The following is a 16,225-nucleotide window of genomic DNA, read 5'->3' as shown; positions in this document are numbered from 1 at the left end:
AGTGACGGGCTTTATACAGAGGGCACCTGGTACTGTGCAGGGTTCAATGTGGAGGGGCCCTGTCGAAAGCCAGCTCTGGCTTCTCTGGGGAGAGTGGATCAGAGGTATAAGTCTTGAGGCCAAGCTTCTATGGAGGGAGAGACTTCTTCCCTGAGCATAGTGGCTAAGAGCAAGGATTTGAGAGTCTGACAGGCCAGCGTCCAAATCCCAGCTTGGATGCTTAGCAGCCCTATGAGTTTGGATAACTGACTTTCCTCTCTGTGCCTTAGTTGTTCCATCTGTAAAATGGAGCTGGTGTTAGTACCTACCTCATTGCGTGAGGGGGGCTATGAAGACTTCATTTTTGTAAAGCAGCTTAGATGAATGTCTTAGTCTGTCCGGGCTGTATAACACAAGTAGTATAGGTGGAGGCGCTGAAGCAACCAACAATTACTTCTCCCAGTTCTGGAGGCTGGGAAGTCCATCAAGGTGCTGGCGGATTCGGTGTCTGATGAGAGCCAGGTTCCTGGCTCATAGACAGCTTCTTCTCGCTGTGTCTTCACGAGGCAGGAGGGATGAGGGAACTCTCTGGGGTCTCTTTTCAGGGCACTGATCTCCCTCCCACAGGGCTCACCTTCAAATACCATCACATTGGGGGTTAGGTTTCAACATATGAAATTCGGGGAGACAGAGAGACGTTCAGCCCGTAGCAAAGGGCACAAGTGTTAAATAAAATATGAAACCTCAGTAAGGGTGCTCAATCTCCTCTCTCTACAGGCAGCATCCAAATGCACATCTCAGACCAGACTCTTGATTTCCATCCCCCCATCTGCCCCTCCCCCCGCCACAGGGCCCCTTCTCCAGCCTTCTCCATCTCAGTAAATGACACCCCCATCCACGCACCCTATTGCTCAGCTCTCCCACTTTCCTTCCACCCTCAGCAAATCCTGTGAGCTCTGACTCGTCTGTCCCTTATTAAATCTACCCAGGGGGAAGCTCTCATCATGGCTCACATGGACAACTGTGTGGTGAGCAGCAAGTTCAAAGGGCCTGGGGTGATAAAGAGCTCAGGAGTCATTGAGGATCTGAAAGGAGGCCTGTGAAACTCAGCAGCCTAGGGAGAGAGTTTGTTCCCTCCCAGAAAGCCCTCCTCAATTAAGGTGTTCTTAATTGAGTGTTGGGGGCAGGGTGGAAGGGACTTAACACTTTCTCAAGACAAGCTTCTCTGATAACTGGCATGGCTTTTGTATGAGAACTTGTAGCCTTGACGCAAACCTCTGTCCATAAGTCCCACTTTTAGGGCTGTCTATAGTGATTCATGGGGGTTCCGACATAGTCTGGGCCATCCTCGGAGGGAAGGGGCTGAGTGTATATATACTAGCACAACCCAAGCCTTCCTTGAACTTGAGTGGGGGAGGTCAGTTGAACCAAGAGAGCTGTGTCTCTTCCCGTGTTTCCCAAGAAAGTCTGTGTCATTGATTATTGGTCCACACTGGCGCTATGATGGCTTAAGACATCCTGGAATGTAACTACTATCTTTGCTGAGCCTCCAGGGTGCTGGGGGGTCTCCTCTCAAGGCTTCGGGGCCGTCAGAGTGTAAGAGGTTGTGGTGTGCTGCCAGCTTGGAGAGCCTCTCAGCGCAAGATGGGTTAACAGCATTGAGAGTGAGTGAGTGAGTGAGTGAGTGAATGAATGAATGAACGAACGAACGAACGAATGAGCTCACAGTCACCCCCAGTCACAGGCTGGCACTGGCAAAGCCCCAGCTGCTTGGGTTGCGGAGACCCAGTTGGCACGGATGAGCTGATAATGTCTTTAACATCTGTCGTGCTTATCACTCAGGGGGCCACTTGCCCAATACCTCGGGATCTGACAGGAGCAGTCTGCTGTTATCTCAAGCCCTCCAAAGGGACGTAGCCCCTGTCATGGCTCAGACGTGGCCAACAGGCATGTCCCTGATTATTCATCATGGCCCTTCTGCCATCCCAGCAGTCAGGGAAAAGCCATGCCCGCTCCAGAGCCTGCCTGGTGCTGCTCTTCAGCCTGACATCACAAGATCCCTGATCCCTCCCAGGGATAGACGGAGAGAAGCTAGTCTGGTGCAGAAGGGGGAACGCAAGGTGAATCTATCAAGAAGTTTGCTTTCTGTCCCACTGGCCAACCACTGTCCCGCATTCAACAAACACTCAGCGTGCCAGGCCCGGACGATGCAGTTGACGAGCACAGCAAACAGAATTCCCCAGCACCCTGCCGGTTCAGAGGCAGGTTTTGGGCCAGTGGTCACACCCTTGAGGTCTTACTGGCCATGGTGCTCACGCCTTGAAGGAGGACTGGCAAGATGCGACGTGGAGGTGTAGACTGTGGAGCCAGGTGGGCTGCGTTCGAAGCCCAGGACTGCACAGGAGACTGTGAAGCTCTGGGGAAGAGATCTGCACCCTCTGTCCCCGTTTCTTCCCCTTATCAAAGGCAGAGAATAACAGTGCCTGCCAGACTGTGTAGTACTTAGAACGATGCTTGACATAGAGTAAGAAGTGGAAGTATTAGGGAAAGCCAGCACAGGGTGCCTTGAGAGGTGGGTGACATGGGGCAAGGACAGTGAGACTACTTTTGGAAGAGACATCTAGGCAAGAGCCCCATGGACAGGAGGAGTTAGTCCGGCTGTGAGATGAGGCAAGAGTATTCATGGCAGAGGGTCCAGCCAGTGCAAGGGTAATAAGAATAAATGCAAACACATGGCACTTACTACATGCTGATAGCACTTACTACATGCTGACTGTTATAATTGCTCACACATACACCATTAATTCATTCAAGCTTCCCACCAACCCTATGAGGCAGGGACAACTACCGTGTCCATTTTCCAGATGAGGAAACAGAGGCTGTGCATTTAACAGGGAGATTAAATGACTTGCCCGGGCCAGATAACAAGGGAGTGGCCAAGTCAGGACATAAATCCCGGGCAGCCTGACCCCCTGACTCTGCTGTTGACCACCCGGCTCTACTCTATCATCTGAGTACGAGTAAGAAACAGCCAAAGAAAATGAGTTGTTTCTGGATAAGTTTTTTTTTTTTTCAAGATTTTATATTAAGTAATCGCTACACCCAACATGGGGCTTGAACTCACAACCCCGAGATCAAAAGTTGCATGCTCCACAGACTGAGCCAGCCAGGCGCCCCTGTTATAAGCTGTGTTTTTTTTCTTTTAACTGGGAAAATATACATGGTATATTAGTTTCAGGTGTACAACAAAGTGATTGGATAATTCTATACATTATGCAATGCTCACCCCAGAAGTGTAGCCCCCATCTGTCCCCGTACAACGTTGTTACAATATATCGACTACCTTCCCTATGCTGTGCTTTTCATCCCTGTGACTTATTTATTTTAAAACTACAGGCTTGTGCCTCCTAATTCCCCTTCACCTATTTTGCCCATTCCCCCTCCCCCCCACCCCCCACCCCCCCAACCGCCCAGTGTAAGAATCTTGTCTGGAAAGATGCTGGTGCCATCACAGGGACTCCTTTTTGGGAGGCTCGTGGGAGAGATCCTTGCCTGTTCTTGGTACCGAAAATAGTTAAGCCCGCTCCTAAGCATCTGGTGTGCTTTTGTTTCAGGACACTGGGAGCCGCATAAATGACCAGCTTTCCCTTTTCGAGCTGGCTGCTAAGAAACTTGGAGCCAAATTTATGGCCTGACCATATGCTGGCTGTTCGGGTTTTAAAGGGATGAGTTTTTCTTAGCCTAATTTCTGGCTCCGTCTATGTCCCCACTTTTCTCTTTCTTCCTCGTCTCCCTTGCAAGAAAAAAAAAAGGGGGGGAGGGGAGAGGATTGAAAAATCTTTCCAAGACGAATATGTGTTCACTGTAGGAAACTTAGAAGATAGGATCCATCTGAAGATCCCAATAAAAGTCCGCACTCATCTCCTATTGTCACGGCTGCATAGTATTCCCTCCGGTGCATACACCTGACGTTTTGAAATCAAGCCCCCTGCTGTCAAAGGGCTGCAGGGGGAACATTCCAGGCGTCCAATTTTCAACAGCACTTTAATGAGCATCCTTGCAGCAATCATGTGCTTGTCCACAAGTCCTTAGACTCGGACTGGCTGGGTTAGATACACAAGCAGACACCTTGAGGCTTTTGCTCTGGGTTAGCAGACTGCCCTCCAGAAACATCTAATTCCTACTCTCCTATCTAATTGGAGCTACCGGGTGGTGGTTTACACACCCTTGTAAGCCAGTTGGAGTCCTCTCTGGAACAAGGCAGGGTACAAATAAATACATAAGCCCCGAGCCACTTCTGCCTTCTGATTAAATTACCCGGCCTCAAATGCAATAATATCCTTGTCTTCTTAAGAGGAAGCCCCTAGCTCTGTTCCCGTTGGCTAAACCCTGGTAGCCAGTGCTCCACGGACGGCTGGCCCGGGGTCCTGGACGCAATCCCTCTGCCCCAGGAAGAACCAGGAATTGTTTTTGAACCAAGATGTGGGTGGTAAAGCCATAGGCACCATGATGCTCCCGGGTGTGGCCGCGAGAGAAATTCCTCCTGCGTGTCCGTCCTGGACCTGCCCCGGGGAACTGCGGCTCTAATTGGGGCGGCATCCTCGGCGAAAGTATTTGAAACACCTCCCAGCCAAAAAAGACAATTTGAGAAACAGCTACTTGAGCTCATAGCTTACCCGCTTCGAGCCCATTAGCAGGAATATTAAACTCAGTACTGGCAGCTCAGCCAGGAGAGCAGCTGGCTTCTCCGGTACATTTGCCACATCGGAGGTGAGGCCGCCTGATGAGCGGAGGCTTCCGTACCTGGACGGTTGCTGGGCCCCCACACCTGCCTTTGTAAGCATTTTTCTCAGGGTAGCCGTTCTCTATCCCTATGACTGCACCCCCCGAGAGTTCATGACCGAGGTTCCGAGCTAAACCCAGTCTGAGAGAGCTGGCATTTGGACTTTCAAACAGTGAGCCTTCCAGGACATTCCAGTGGTTCCCAGGGAAGTGAACTTGACTGTGTATTTGAACTTGAACCCGCCAGGCGAAACTCCGGATCTCTGCTGTGCTGAGATTTGGCAGCGGAGCCCCAGGCATTTAATTACACTGCTGCAGAGAATGCTTGAGCGAGGTGCGTCCAGCGCAGACAATTATTTTAGGAGAGCCGTGGAGGCCTTCTCTCCTTGCCACTTAAATCTTGCTTCTCTTTTACAATTCAATATTTCATATGTTGAGAGAAAATGCCTTGTTTGCTTCAAAGGACTCACTAGGCATTGTAGAAAGGAGATGTTAATTATGTTGACCGCTGCTTTGTCTCTGCACAAATGAGACTCTTCGGGGTGGGGGTGGGGGTGTCATCCAAATTGCTTGGGGATCAGAGCCAGGGGAGCATGGGTGGGGGTGCTTAGACTCAGGTTCATACTTTCCTTTTCTTTTTTTTTTTCTTGTTAGTTTATTGTTTTCTTTGTTTGTTTCCTTGTAAAGAACTGGATTGAGGGCACCTGGGTGGCTTAGTCGGTTAAGCGTCCGACTTTCGCTTAGGTCATGATCTCGCGGTTCGTGGGTTCGAGCCCCGCGTCGGGCTCTGTGCTGACTGCCAGCTCAGAGCCTGGAGCCTGTTTCAGAGTCTGTGTCTCCCTCTCTCTCTGACCCTCCCCTGCTCACGCTGTCTCTTTCTCTCTCCCCTAGAAATAAATAAAAATATTTAAAAAAAAAAAAAAAGAACTGGATTGGTCACGAAAGGAGACAAGGCTAGTCCCACATTCTCCTGGAGCCAAGGGGAGGGCATTCTTGGACCACCTACCCTTCTTGTCTCAGGCCGCTCTTCTGGTCCTAGGTCAGGCTCCCCGCAGAGCTCGAGGGGAGGATTTGAGTGTCAAGTGTCCCCCTGGGAGGTGATACCAGGAGGCAGCAGTAGAGGAAGTGAGCCAGGAAGTGAAGGACTCCCGCGCAGGGTGAGCTAAGGAACAGGGTGGCCCCGGGGGCACCTGAACACAGTTCTGGAACGCCGTATGCAGCATGCATCGCGGGGTTCTCCTCCGGGAGAGGCCAGAGGGCTACTAGTATCTGTCACTAACTCCTGTGTGGCCTTGCTGGGGACTACTGGGTGGGAGGGGCTTCTGCTGCCTGCCCAGTGCAAAGGCAGAGCTGGCTGCGACTTACAGAGGAAGCCTTTGGCAGCGGGGACTCTGGTGTCTCTGCAGTTAAGGCCTGGGGGGCACGAGTGTTGGCTCTACTTGCGTCATTCCTGCCCGCAAAGAAGGGGGGGTGACTTCACTGCTCCATGGAGGAGGCGTGGGCCGTTACAAAGGGGGATCCCCCCCTAGGGGCGCCTGGGTGGCTCATTTGGGTGGTTAAGCGTCCGACTTCGGCTCAGGTCATGATCCCGCGGTCCATGAGTTCGAGCCCCACGTTGGGCTCTGTGCTGACAGCTCAAAGCCTGGAGCCTGCTTCAGATTCTGTCTCCCTCCCTCTCTGCCCCTCCCCTGTTTGCGCTCACGCTCTCTCTCTCAAAAATGAATCCCTTTTAAAAAAGGGAGATCCCCCAACTTCAAAAAGGGTGTAGATAAATAAAGCACCAAGAATGACTAATTACAATCATTTCAGTTGGCGTTTATGAATGGCTTATTCTTCTTATAAATTAGTGAAGGAGTCAGGCTCATCTGTACAATTATATCACTCGCTCCCTTTACAATAAGCTTTAAAAAAGAGACTTTACTGAGTGGGAGAGAAAAAGGTGGGCTAATAGCTGTGTCTGCACGATTGCTCGTAACTCACGGTCTGGCTTATCTCTGCTACGGCTCATGGGAACAGCTTCTGTGATCAGTTAACAGCTGTCCAAATGAACAATTATTGTGGGGCTTTGTTTCTCTGTAAACCGCTTGAGTTTTATCAGGACTCTTTCTGGGTGTGTAGGAACCCATTCAGGATAGGACTAGAGTCTTCCATTTCCCACCTCTGGCTACCAGTCATCCTTGTTCGCCTTGACCTATACTGTCTCATCTGCCCTGGTCTTCTGCCCTTGCCCCCAGTCTGTCCCCGCCCCCACCCCCACCCACCTGTGAGCACCTGAGTCAGGTGACATCCCTCCTGATTCAGGACCCTCTGTGGCTCCCACCTCCCCCAGAGGAAAAAGCTAATGTAAGCTTTTGTGTTTGTAAAGCTTTTGTGTTTGTGTTCTGTCTTTGTCTAAGGTAAGCTCTGTCTAATGGAAGAGCTTTTGTGTTTGAGCGTTTTGTTTACTGCTGTGTTTTCAATATTCAGAATAGAGCCTGACACACAGTAGGAGCTTAACAAATATTTGCCGAACAAGGGAGAGCACACTGCCCTGATAAAAACAAAAAGATTGGGGCTTGTGACTAAGTCCATTATGTTCTGGGGAAGCCCGAGGGGGCCTGATCTGGGGGCCACCTTGTTCCATCCAGTGATCACTTTTCTAACAACGTTGCTCAAATACCTCCAGATATTGATTTGAATTTGTGGTGTCAAAAGTGTCCCCTGTTTTTTCACTTTCCCTTAGCTGACTCCTGTCTGCACTTCAACTTGAATGTCCCTTCTCTGAGGTACCTCCTCAGAAATCCCCAGCCTGGGGAAGAACGCCTGCTATTCCCTACACTTTCTTCGGGGCATTTACTGCAGCGAATAGTTCCAGAAGTATCAGTGGCTTTTCATGCTTGATGCTTGTCTCGTCCATCCATGGACCATGGCCAGATATGTTTTCTTTACCCCTCTCTTCGTAGCCCGATCCCAGACCCCATGCCAGGCATAGAATAGGTACTCACTAGATATGTTCTAAGAAGTGTAGAAAATTTTGGAGTTCCCCGAGGCACGTTAGCGTTTCAAAGCCTCTGATAAGTCTTGCACCAAAGGAACATGTTTCACATAGCAGTGCACAAATTTGTTTGATCACTGAGCATGCCTGGAAAGATTGCCAGTGTTCTGAAGGAGCATGGCTCGGGAAACACAGCCATGACTGATCCCTCAATTATCTGAGCATCGTGAACGGGCCTGAAGTTTAATTGAGGAGTCTGAGTGATGCCTTCTATTCAAGAGCCTGGAAGTCTCCGTGAGGATTCTGTCATCCTTTCGCCATTACCTTATCTGGGCTTCTCAGGAGCAGGGGTGGAGGGTGGGGATGGCCACGGTATGTCCAGAGTCCGTGTGTCACAGTGGGCTGGGAAAGCAGAGAGGGAGGTCCAGGTTTGGGGATCAGTACAGGTGTGTCTGTGTCCCTGTGGCCATAATGGAGACAGTGCTGTGTGTATGTGAATACGTGTGCGAGAACGAATTCCTGTCTGATGGAAGGTTCAAATCCCACAGCTCCTTGCCATGTTCCTGAACTCTCCCCCACCATACCTCAGTCTCATCATCTGGAAAATGGGTTTCCTTGAGGAGGGCTGAGATCACATACACCGGGTACTCAGCTCATGGTCCAGCACATTCCAGGGCATCTGTCGTTTCCCTGCGTCCCCTTTCTCCCCTAGCGTGGGCAGGGGGAACCCCTATTGGGTTCCTGCTCTCTGACCCCTGACTCCCTTGCAGACCCTCTTCCAAAGCCCCGAGGAAGGCTGGCAGCTGTACACCTCGGCCCAGGCCCCTGACGGGAAATGCATCTGCACGGCTGTGATCCCTGCGCAGAGCACCTGCTCCCGCGATGGCCGGAGCCGGGAGCTGAGGCAGCTGATGGAGAAGGTAAGAACAGACGGTGGAAGTCTCTCAGGTCCCACCCTGCCCTCAGCCCCCCGTCCCGGTCAGCCGGCGCCAGATCCAGCCTTCCTGATTGTTCTGAGCTGGTGGACAACCTGGCTCCCCTCCAGGTGGACATTTTCACCCATGCTTCTTTGGAGGAGAAGCTGAGCGTTGTGCGGGGAGGCAGCATCTGAGTCACCAGATTCACCTGCTAAAAAAGTGCCTTGTGTGTCCCTTGGAGAGGGGTCTCTTCCTCCAACCCAAGGGGCTTATATAACATTCCACCCCCTTCTGATTATGGTCGATATAAAACAGTCCCCATTCAAAACATCCCCAAGGAGGCTCTGATGCCCTTTACAGACTGATCACTGGCCCTTGATACTACCCAGCTGAACTGCTCATCAGTCAGCTCCGATGTCAGTGTTCAAAGGGACCAGCTACCTCACGTAATCATCCTATAGATGAGGAAGCTGAGGGTTTGGTAGAGGACAGAAGAGACCCTGGTCAGCACAGGAGTCTCCAGCCATTAACTCTGCAGGATCCCGGCCCTGCGCACAACCCCAGAACTGCTCTCCCCGCCAGTTTGGGACATCCACGTGGTGTCTCCTGACCGTTGACAATGGCTATGAAAACGTTTTGTGGCATCCAGCGTGGGTATCAGGCTGTTGGGTTTCTGAGACCTCCCAAGCGTCATGTGAACAAGGCGTTCAGGAGAGTCTGTGTGTTTCAACACGCATCCGGTATTATCTCTGAGTTCACCTTTGCCAGGTAGAAGTGGGAGCCTGGGGGTCCTCATTCTGGGTTGGGAGAGGCTACGACCAGGGAATCCAGCTCATTCATGTAGCTGAAAAGTACTTGCTGAGCGTCTGGTTTAGGCCAGTGCTGGGCACTGGTGATTTAGCCGTGGACAAGCTAGACACGGGGTCTGCCTGTGAAGACCCCACCTGAAGGAGGCAGCGGACTGGAGCTTAGAGTCTGTGAGAGGAAAGGGGGCTGGTGGTCGCAGTGGATGAACATGAAGAGGAGGCAGGTGAGGAGGGAGGACCAGCTCGCAGGGTCTGCAGGGGAGGGTGACCCCATATTCCTTTTGCGAAGCTCCCTCTGGCTGCTGTGCGAAGAATTGACTGAAGAATTGACTGAGGTGGGGTGAGGGGGTAGGCAGAGTGCAAGCAGGGAGACCGGGGAGGTGGAGGAGAGAGGTGGGAGGTGGTGGTGGCCAGACGAGGTGGGAGCACACGGATTACCTGGGCGTGTCATCGGGAGGTTGCCCATAAGATCAGGGGAGAAGGCTGGTTGGGTGTTTGGGCTCTGGCTCCATCAGGCCTCGTCCGTGGCATCTCAGGGGGGTGGGGAGGGCAGGAGTCTGGCCCCCCCAACACCCTCCCACGCTCCCAGGTCCAGAACGTCTCCCAGTCCATGGAGGTCCTTGAGCTGCGGACGTACCGTGACCTCCAGTATGTGCGCAGCATGGAGACCCTCATGCGAAGCCTGGACGCACGACTCCGGGCGGCCGATGGGTCCTTGTCAGCCAAGAATTTCCAGGTGGGTCCTTCTGGGTCAGGTCAGGGGCCAAGGAAAGAACTGGATCAGCACCCATTACTTCTGGGAGCGGAGTCATGTCTGGGGAGGGCCACGGGTTGGCTGGGATCTAGGGTCAGGTCAAGGGCCAGGTGTGCATCAAAGATAAGGGGTGAAGGGGCGCCTGGGGGGCTCAGTCGGTTAAGTGTCCGACTCTTGATTTCGGCTCAGGTCGTGATCTCATGTTTTGGGAGTTCGAGCCCTGCATCGGGCTCTGTGCTGATGACCCAGAGCCTTCTTGGGATTCTTTCTCTTCCTCTCTCTCTGTGGCACCCCTGCTTGTGCACATGCTTTCTCTCTCTCTCTCAAAATAAATACCAAAAAAAAAAAAAGATGAGGGAAGTTATGGGTCAAAGTTGAGGTCAGGCCTGGGTCAAAGGTCAGGGGCTAGGATTCGTGAGGGCTCCGTGTTGGCCAGCAGGAGCTGAAGGACAGGATGTCGGAGCTGCTGCCTCTGAGTTCAGTGCTGGAGCAGTACAAGGCAGACACGCGGACCATCGTGCGCCTGCGGGAAGAAGTGAGGAATCTCTCCAGCAGCCTTGCCGCCATCCAGGAGGAGATGGGCGCCTATGGGTACGAGGACCTGCAGCAGCGGGTGATGGCCCTGGAGGCCCGGCTCCATGCCTGCGCTCAGAAGCTCGGTATGCCTTGACCCTTGACTTTGACCCCTGACCTCCACGCCCAACCCTAACACCACCCATGTGCCCAGAAGCTGGAGCTGGTTTTGACCTCTGACTTCTAAACTTTGACCTTTGGCTTCCCGACCCAAGGCCCAAAGTAGACCCAGGACACGGGAAATGGCCCTGACCCTTGACTTCCAGTCTCTTACCCTCAACCTGACTCCATCTTGGGACCAGATTTCGGGATCCTCCCTCACCCCCGGTCCCAGCTCTTCCCGGTCTGATGGTACCACACCGTCCTTGCCCTGCCTCGCTCGGGCTCTTCCCATTCTCCACCCTCATCTGCCCTGTTCCTGCCTCCCAGGCTGTGGGAAGCTGACTGGGGTCAGTAACCCCATCACCATTCGGGCGATGGGATCCCGCTTCGGCTCCTGGATGACTGACACGATGGCCCCCAGTGCGGACAGCCGGGTGAGTGACTATGCCCATCCGGGGGTCACAGCCTGGGGGAGACAGCCTGTGGTCACCCACAGATGCCCAGCAATTCCACACCAATGCTTCTCTTGTAGCCTGAAGTGTCCTAAGATCTCCAGGGCCCTTGACCCTCCCCTTGACTGTCTATGTAACCACCAGGTGACCAAGGGCCTTCCAGCCCTGAAAATCACCAAGTCTTTTGACCTTTGGACTTCCGGTGGCCTCCATGGTCATGACTGCCCATCACCTCTGACCCACCAGAACCTTCCATTAACTGCCCAGTGACTATCTAGTGACTGATAATTGGTCATGAGGTGGCCACGGATTGGAGGTAGTGAATAGCCGTGGCCTCACTATGATCACTGGTCTCCCGGGGATTATAGAGGTCCAGCCAAGGATTTAGGAGCTTGGGTTGAGGACTCAGACTTGGCTTTGCATCCTGCTGCCACCAATTCTTAGCTAGAGAACCTTGGGCAGGTTCCTGAATGTCTTTGAGCCTCGATTTCCTTATCTTCAAAATGGTCATGATAGTGTTGGCATTAAGGTTTTTAACGTGCTTATTAACCCAACAATCTGCACCAGGGAGAGCACGCACCCGTGCAACTTGACATGGCAGAGGAAATGCTACCAACAGGCTGGGTCATGTCGTGGCTACAGGGGTTACCCTCAGGCAGTGAATGCAAGCGACCCCATCACCCAGGGGCTATCCAGTAACCACTAACCACCCCATCTCCAGTGACCGGTGAATTCCCTGTGAGTCACCAGGGACTGCAATTTCCCCTGATCCTTAGGTAGCAAACACCATCCAGTTAGTTTCTGTTTTAAGGCCAACAGTGGTTCCTGACCAAATGATCCCATCACTGGGGCTATGATGGGTCATGAAAGGTCACTGGACATCCCATGGCTGACTGATGACTACTTGGCGACTGTTGATCCCTAAGGACCGTGGGTGGTTCCCGTGTGGTGCTGGGGCCTTTGGGTCACTGGCGGTGCTTCCGCAGCGACCGGCGACTCTCTCGTAGGTCTGGTACATGGATGGCTATTATAAAGGCCGGCGGGTCCTGGAGTTCCGCACTCTGGGAGACTTCATCAAAGGCCAGAACTTTATCCAGCACCTGCTGCCCCAGCCGTGGGCGGGCACGGGCCACGTGGTGTACAATGGCTCCCTGTTCTACAACAAGTACCAGAGCAACGTGGTGGTCAAGTACCACTTCCGCTCGCGCTCCGTGCTGGTGCAAAGGAGCCTCCCGGGGGCCGGCTACAACAACACCTTCCCCTACTCCTGGGGCGGCTTCTCGGACATGGACTTCATGGTGGACGAGAGCGGGCTCTGGGCCGTCTACACCACCAACCAGAACGCGGGCAACATCGTGGTCAGCCGGCTGGACCCGCACACCCTCGAGGTCGTGCGGTCCTGGGACACCGGCTACCCCAAGCGCAGCGCCGGCGAGGCCTTCATGATCTGTGGTGTGCTCTATGTGACCAACTCCCACCTGGCCGGGGCCAAGGTCTACTTCGCCTACTTCACCAACACGTCCAGTTACGAGTACACAGACGTGCCCTTCCACAACCAGTACTCCCACATCTCCATGCTGGATTACAACCCCCGGGAGCGGGCTCTGTACACCTGGAACAATGGCCACCAGGTGCTCTACAACGTCACCCTCTTCCACGTCATCAGCACCGCCGGGGACCCCTGAGGGCCACAGCGGCTCAGGCTGCCACCCAAGGGCCGGGGCCCTTCTATTCTACCCACGTCCCTTACTCTTTGTCTCTGTGCTGCCCTCTCTCTCCCCTCTCCTGTATGTTTTTTTCTCCCCCTCCCTTTTGGCCAGGCTTTCATTCTCTGCCTCTCCGTTTCTATTAGTGCTTTCTCTCTCTCTGTGTCTTATCTCCTTTGTTGGTCTCAAATTTTGATCCTTCACTCTTTCTGCCTTTTTACTAATGTCCCTCTGTCTCTTTCTTTTCACTGATCTGACTCTCTGTTTCCCTGTCTGCTTCTCTCTCTCTTCCCTCTTTCCCCACCCTCCTTGCTTCCCACCCATTCCTCACCCCCTCACTCCACGCCCCCGCCTCCCCCAACCCCCAAGGAGTTGAGTGCATGGATCGGTTTCTTTTTTTATTTACACTCGTTCTTTCCGGGTTGCTGGAATAAACGGGACCTTTGACATTTGATGCTTTGGTTGCTCTGTGTGTCCAGACAGGGCAGAGGAGGCCAGGTGGAGGCTCAGCCCGGGCCTGGAGACCCGCCCCTGTAGCCCATGACACAAGGTGTGTAAACCAGGGCAAGCCAGCCTAGCCTGGGGGTGCGGCAGGCCAGGGGTGGGGAGGGGTGGTGCGCAGGGGCATGGCCGGGCGAGCCCTTTGGGAAGACAGGCAAAGAGACCCGATCCAAAGTTGCTTTGTTCAAAAGCAATTTGTTTAAAAGCAATTTGATCCAAACAACCGAGAATTCTACCACAGCGATGAAAACAGGCCTCAAATGAATTTTCTCCGTCGCTGGTTTTGCATCACTGAGCCATCTGGCAACTGTGTGTGTGTGTGTGTGTGTGTGTGTGTTGGCTGCTTTTAAGAATTTGGGTATAAGAGAACAGGACACAGTAATATTTTTCCTTTTCTCTTTTTGCTTAGTGATTTCAAAATCATTTTACATGAGTTTCACCTGTTCCAAGTTCACTAAAACAAGGTAGAAACAGCCTCAAGTTACGCTGGGTACCTTCAGCCGAACATGCCCCCACCGCACACCTGGAGCCCATTTACCCGGAAGGGGCTTGGGTAGAGATGGGCCCAGAACTCCTGCAGGGAAGGACGGGGTTGGGGGGAAGCTAGGAAGTATGGGAGGCAGGGGTGTGAGCGGAGTTGGGAAGAGGTCAGAGAAGCAGAGGCGATTCCTTAGGAGGAGCTTCGGTGATGTCGCTAAGGCGGGGACGCGCACAGAAGGGAACAAACAGGTGAGGGCTTTATTTAGCCAGATTCCTGGTGGCCAAGGTGAGACAGACTGCAGGAGAAGGGAGAGTCACCTCTGGGGGGGGTCGGGAACAGAGGTCGTGCTGGGCACCACCCCGCGTTCGCCCCACCACATGGCCCCCCACTGAAGCCGGGGTAGAATATTACACAAAGAGCCCCCACAGGCCTAGATCCCACCCTACTGAGACCACGGAGGAGGCGAAACCGGCTCTTCTGGGCGCTACCCCCCACCCCCATCTCTAATTAATGACCTCTCTGATTAAATCATCTCCGCTCCATGCTGCCATCTCCGGGAACTCGGGACACCGGGGCCGTGCCGCAAATGAAACCAATGAATAATAAATGGGACTGCCTAATGCACTCATTTAAAACCAATTTTTAAAGAAATCTTCAAGAAAAGCAATTAATTTCCATTTAAATTGACATGTTTGACATTGAAAAAGAACCGATTCCCAGATAAGCCCATTGAGAGGCACTTGGTACCTGCTTTAAAAAAAAAAAAAAGCACAGGGCTGGGACACTTAGGTCCCCTGAGGCCACCCTCATTCCATTTATTTGGAGGCAAATCCCCCAGATAGCACACAGTGGGGGTGGGGAGTAGTTCACTGAGGAAGTTTGGGGACTGAGGGCTGCTGAGTCTCTGTCCCAGGCACACACAGACCTGGAACCGGGCACAGAGGACCAGGCGGGCTGTGGCTGTGGCTGTCCCAGCGGCACCTGCCCTCCAAGTGACGCCCAGAGCACCTGGCGTCATACACGCCCTAAGCGCCCTCTCTCTCACACACACACAGGCAGGCTCCAGCGCTCTTGACACTTCGTTTGTAGTTTTGTTCCGACTGAGGAAGGGCAGGAGTCATACCGCGCCTCCCCAGGCCAGGGGCCGTGCGTGCCTGGCTGCCTGCTCCCAACCCTGGCTGCCCCCCTCGCGGACGTGTGCCTGGCCACGGGTTGAGGTGACCCACCCCGGCCCTGCCGCACGGCCACAGAAGCCTGAGCCGGTGCCTGTGGCAGAAGAGTGGAAACCACCCCTGTCCCCGGGGCATTTGGGCTAGGAGGGAAGACTGCACCGTCGTGGCCAGAAGGCCAGGGTTTGATGGCTTGACGGCCCCAGCTCCCGGCAGGAGGCAGGGGTGGGAATGTGGCGCGGTGAGGGAAGCCTCGGCCTGGCGCTGAGTGGACTCTGAGTGGACTCGGGGGCACTTTTATCTAACAGCCATGTTCTTTTGTGTTTGGGTTTTGGCAGCTGCACAGCCAGCCAAAGGGGGGAGGAGGTCCACAGAGGGAGTGGTCTCAGCCGGTCAGGGAGGCTCCCAGTGTCACCCAGGAGACACACCTAGGGATAACTAGGGTCACACGGCCACACACAGACACACACACGCTCGCTCGCTCTCTCCCTGCCACAGAGGCCATTTCCCTGCCGACTCCACCCAGGAAAACCCATCACCCCCAGTGGTGTCTCAGCCCCTCCCCCCCTTCCTGCCCCTCCCCCAGAGACTCCGCTGTCTCAGCAGGGACGTGATCGCTCCTGGACCCCACAGAATTGTTGGTGCAAACTGGGGACACGGGCTGCTGCCTGCCTCGTGTTCACCGCAGGCGATGGTAGATCCTGCCTGGAGGCGTGGAGGTGCAGCCCGCCGGCTCCCCCCGCAGCCTGCCAGAGCGGAGAGGAAACCCATTAAACCTTCCTAATGACACTCTGGCAGGCAGTGAGCAGAGCGACTGCTCCAGAAACCAGCCAGATGGGAGTCGGCCCAGGTGACTGTTTATGAGACACAGTCTTGGGGGCCTCCCTTGGGGTCAGTGGGGCTGGGCAGGCCTTTAATCTGCTCAGGTCCCCGAGCCCTGCTAGCCTGCCACCTCCCCACCCCCCATCCTGACTGGTTCCCATTAAGTGAGGGGGGCAGAGTGGGCGAAACCCACAAACCCCGATTGAA

General features: G+C 53.8%; 1 protein-coding gene across 2 annotated transcripts in view; it reads left to right on the top strand.

The window, feature by feature from the left end:
• Nucleotides 1-13,154, top strand: part of OLFM2 (olfactomedin 2) — a 60,488-nt gene extending 47,334 nt beyond the window's left edge. For both annotated transcript variants that reach the window (XM_039250935.1, XM_039250934.1), the window contains exons 2-6: nucleotides 8,506-8,655; nucleotides 10,048-10,194; nucleotides 10,652-10,871; nucleotides 11,215-11,321; nucleotides 12,347-13,154. In XM_039250935.1, the coding sequence (XP_039106866.1) occupies nucleotides 8,506-8,655; nucleotides 10,048-10,194; nucleotides 10,652-10,871; nucleotides 11,215-11,321; nucleotides 12,347-13,024 (1,302 nt within the window). In that variant the 3' untranslated portion in view covers nucleotides 13,025-13,154. The remainder of the gene's footprint in view (nucleotides 1-8,505; nucleotides 8,656-10,047; nucleotides 10,195-10,651; nucleotides 10,872-11,214; nucleotides 11,322-12,346) is intronic.
• The last annotated feature ends 3,071 nt before the right edge of the window (nucleotides 13,155-16,225 follow it).

The sequence above is a fragment of the Hyaena hyaena genome, unplaced genomic scaffold (genome assembly GCF_003009895.1).
Source record: "Hyaena hyaena isolate Hyena2069 unplaced genomic scaffold, ASM300989v1 scaffold_392, whole genome shotgun sequence".
Lineage (NCBI taxonomy): Eukaryota > Metazoa > Chordata > Mammalia > Carnivora > Hyaenidae > Hyaena > Hyaena hyaena.
Note: the sequence above shows the minus strand (reverse complement) of the source record. Positions and strands in the feature narration are given on the sequence as shown.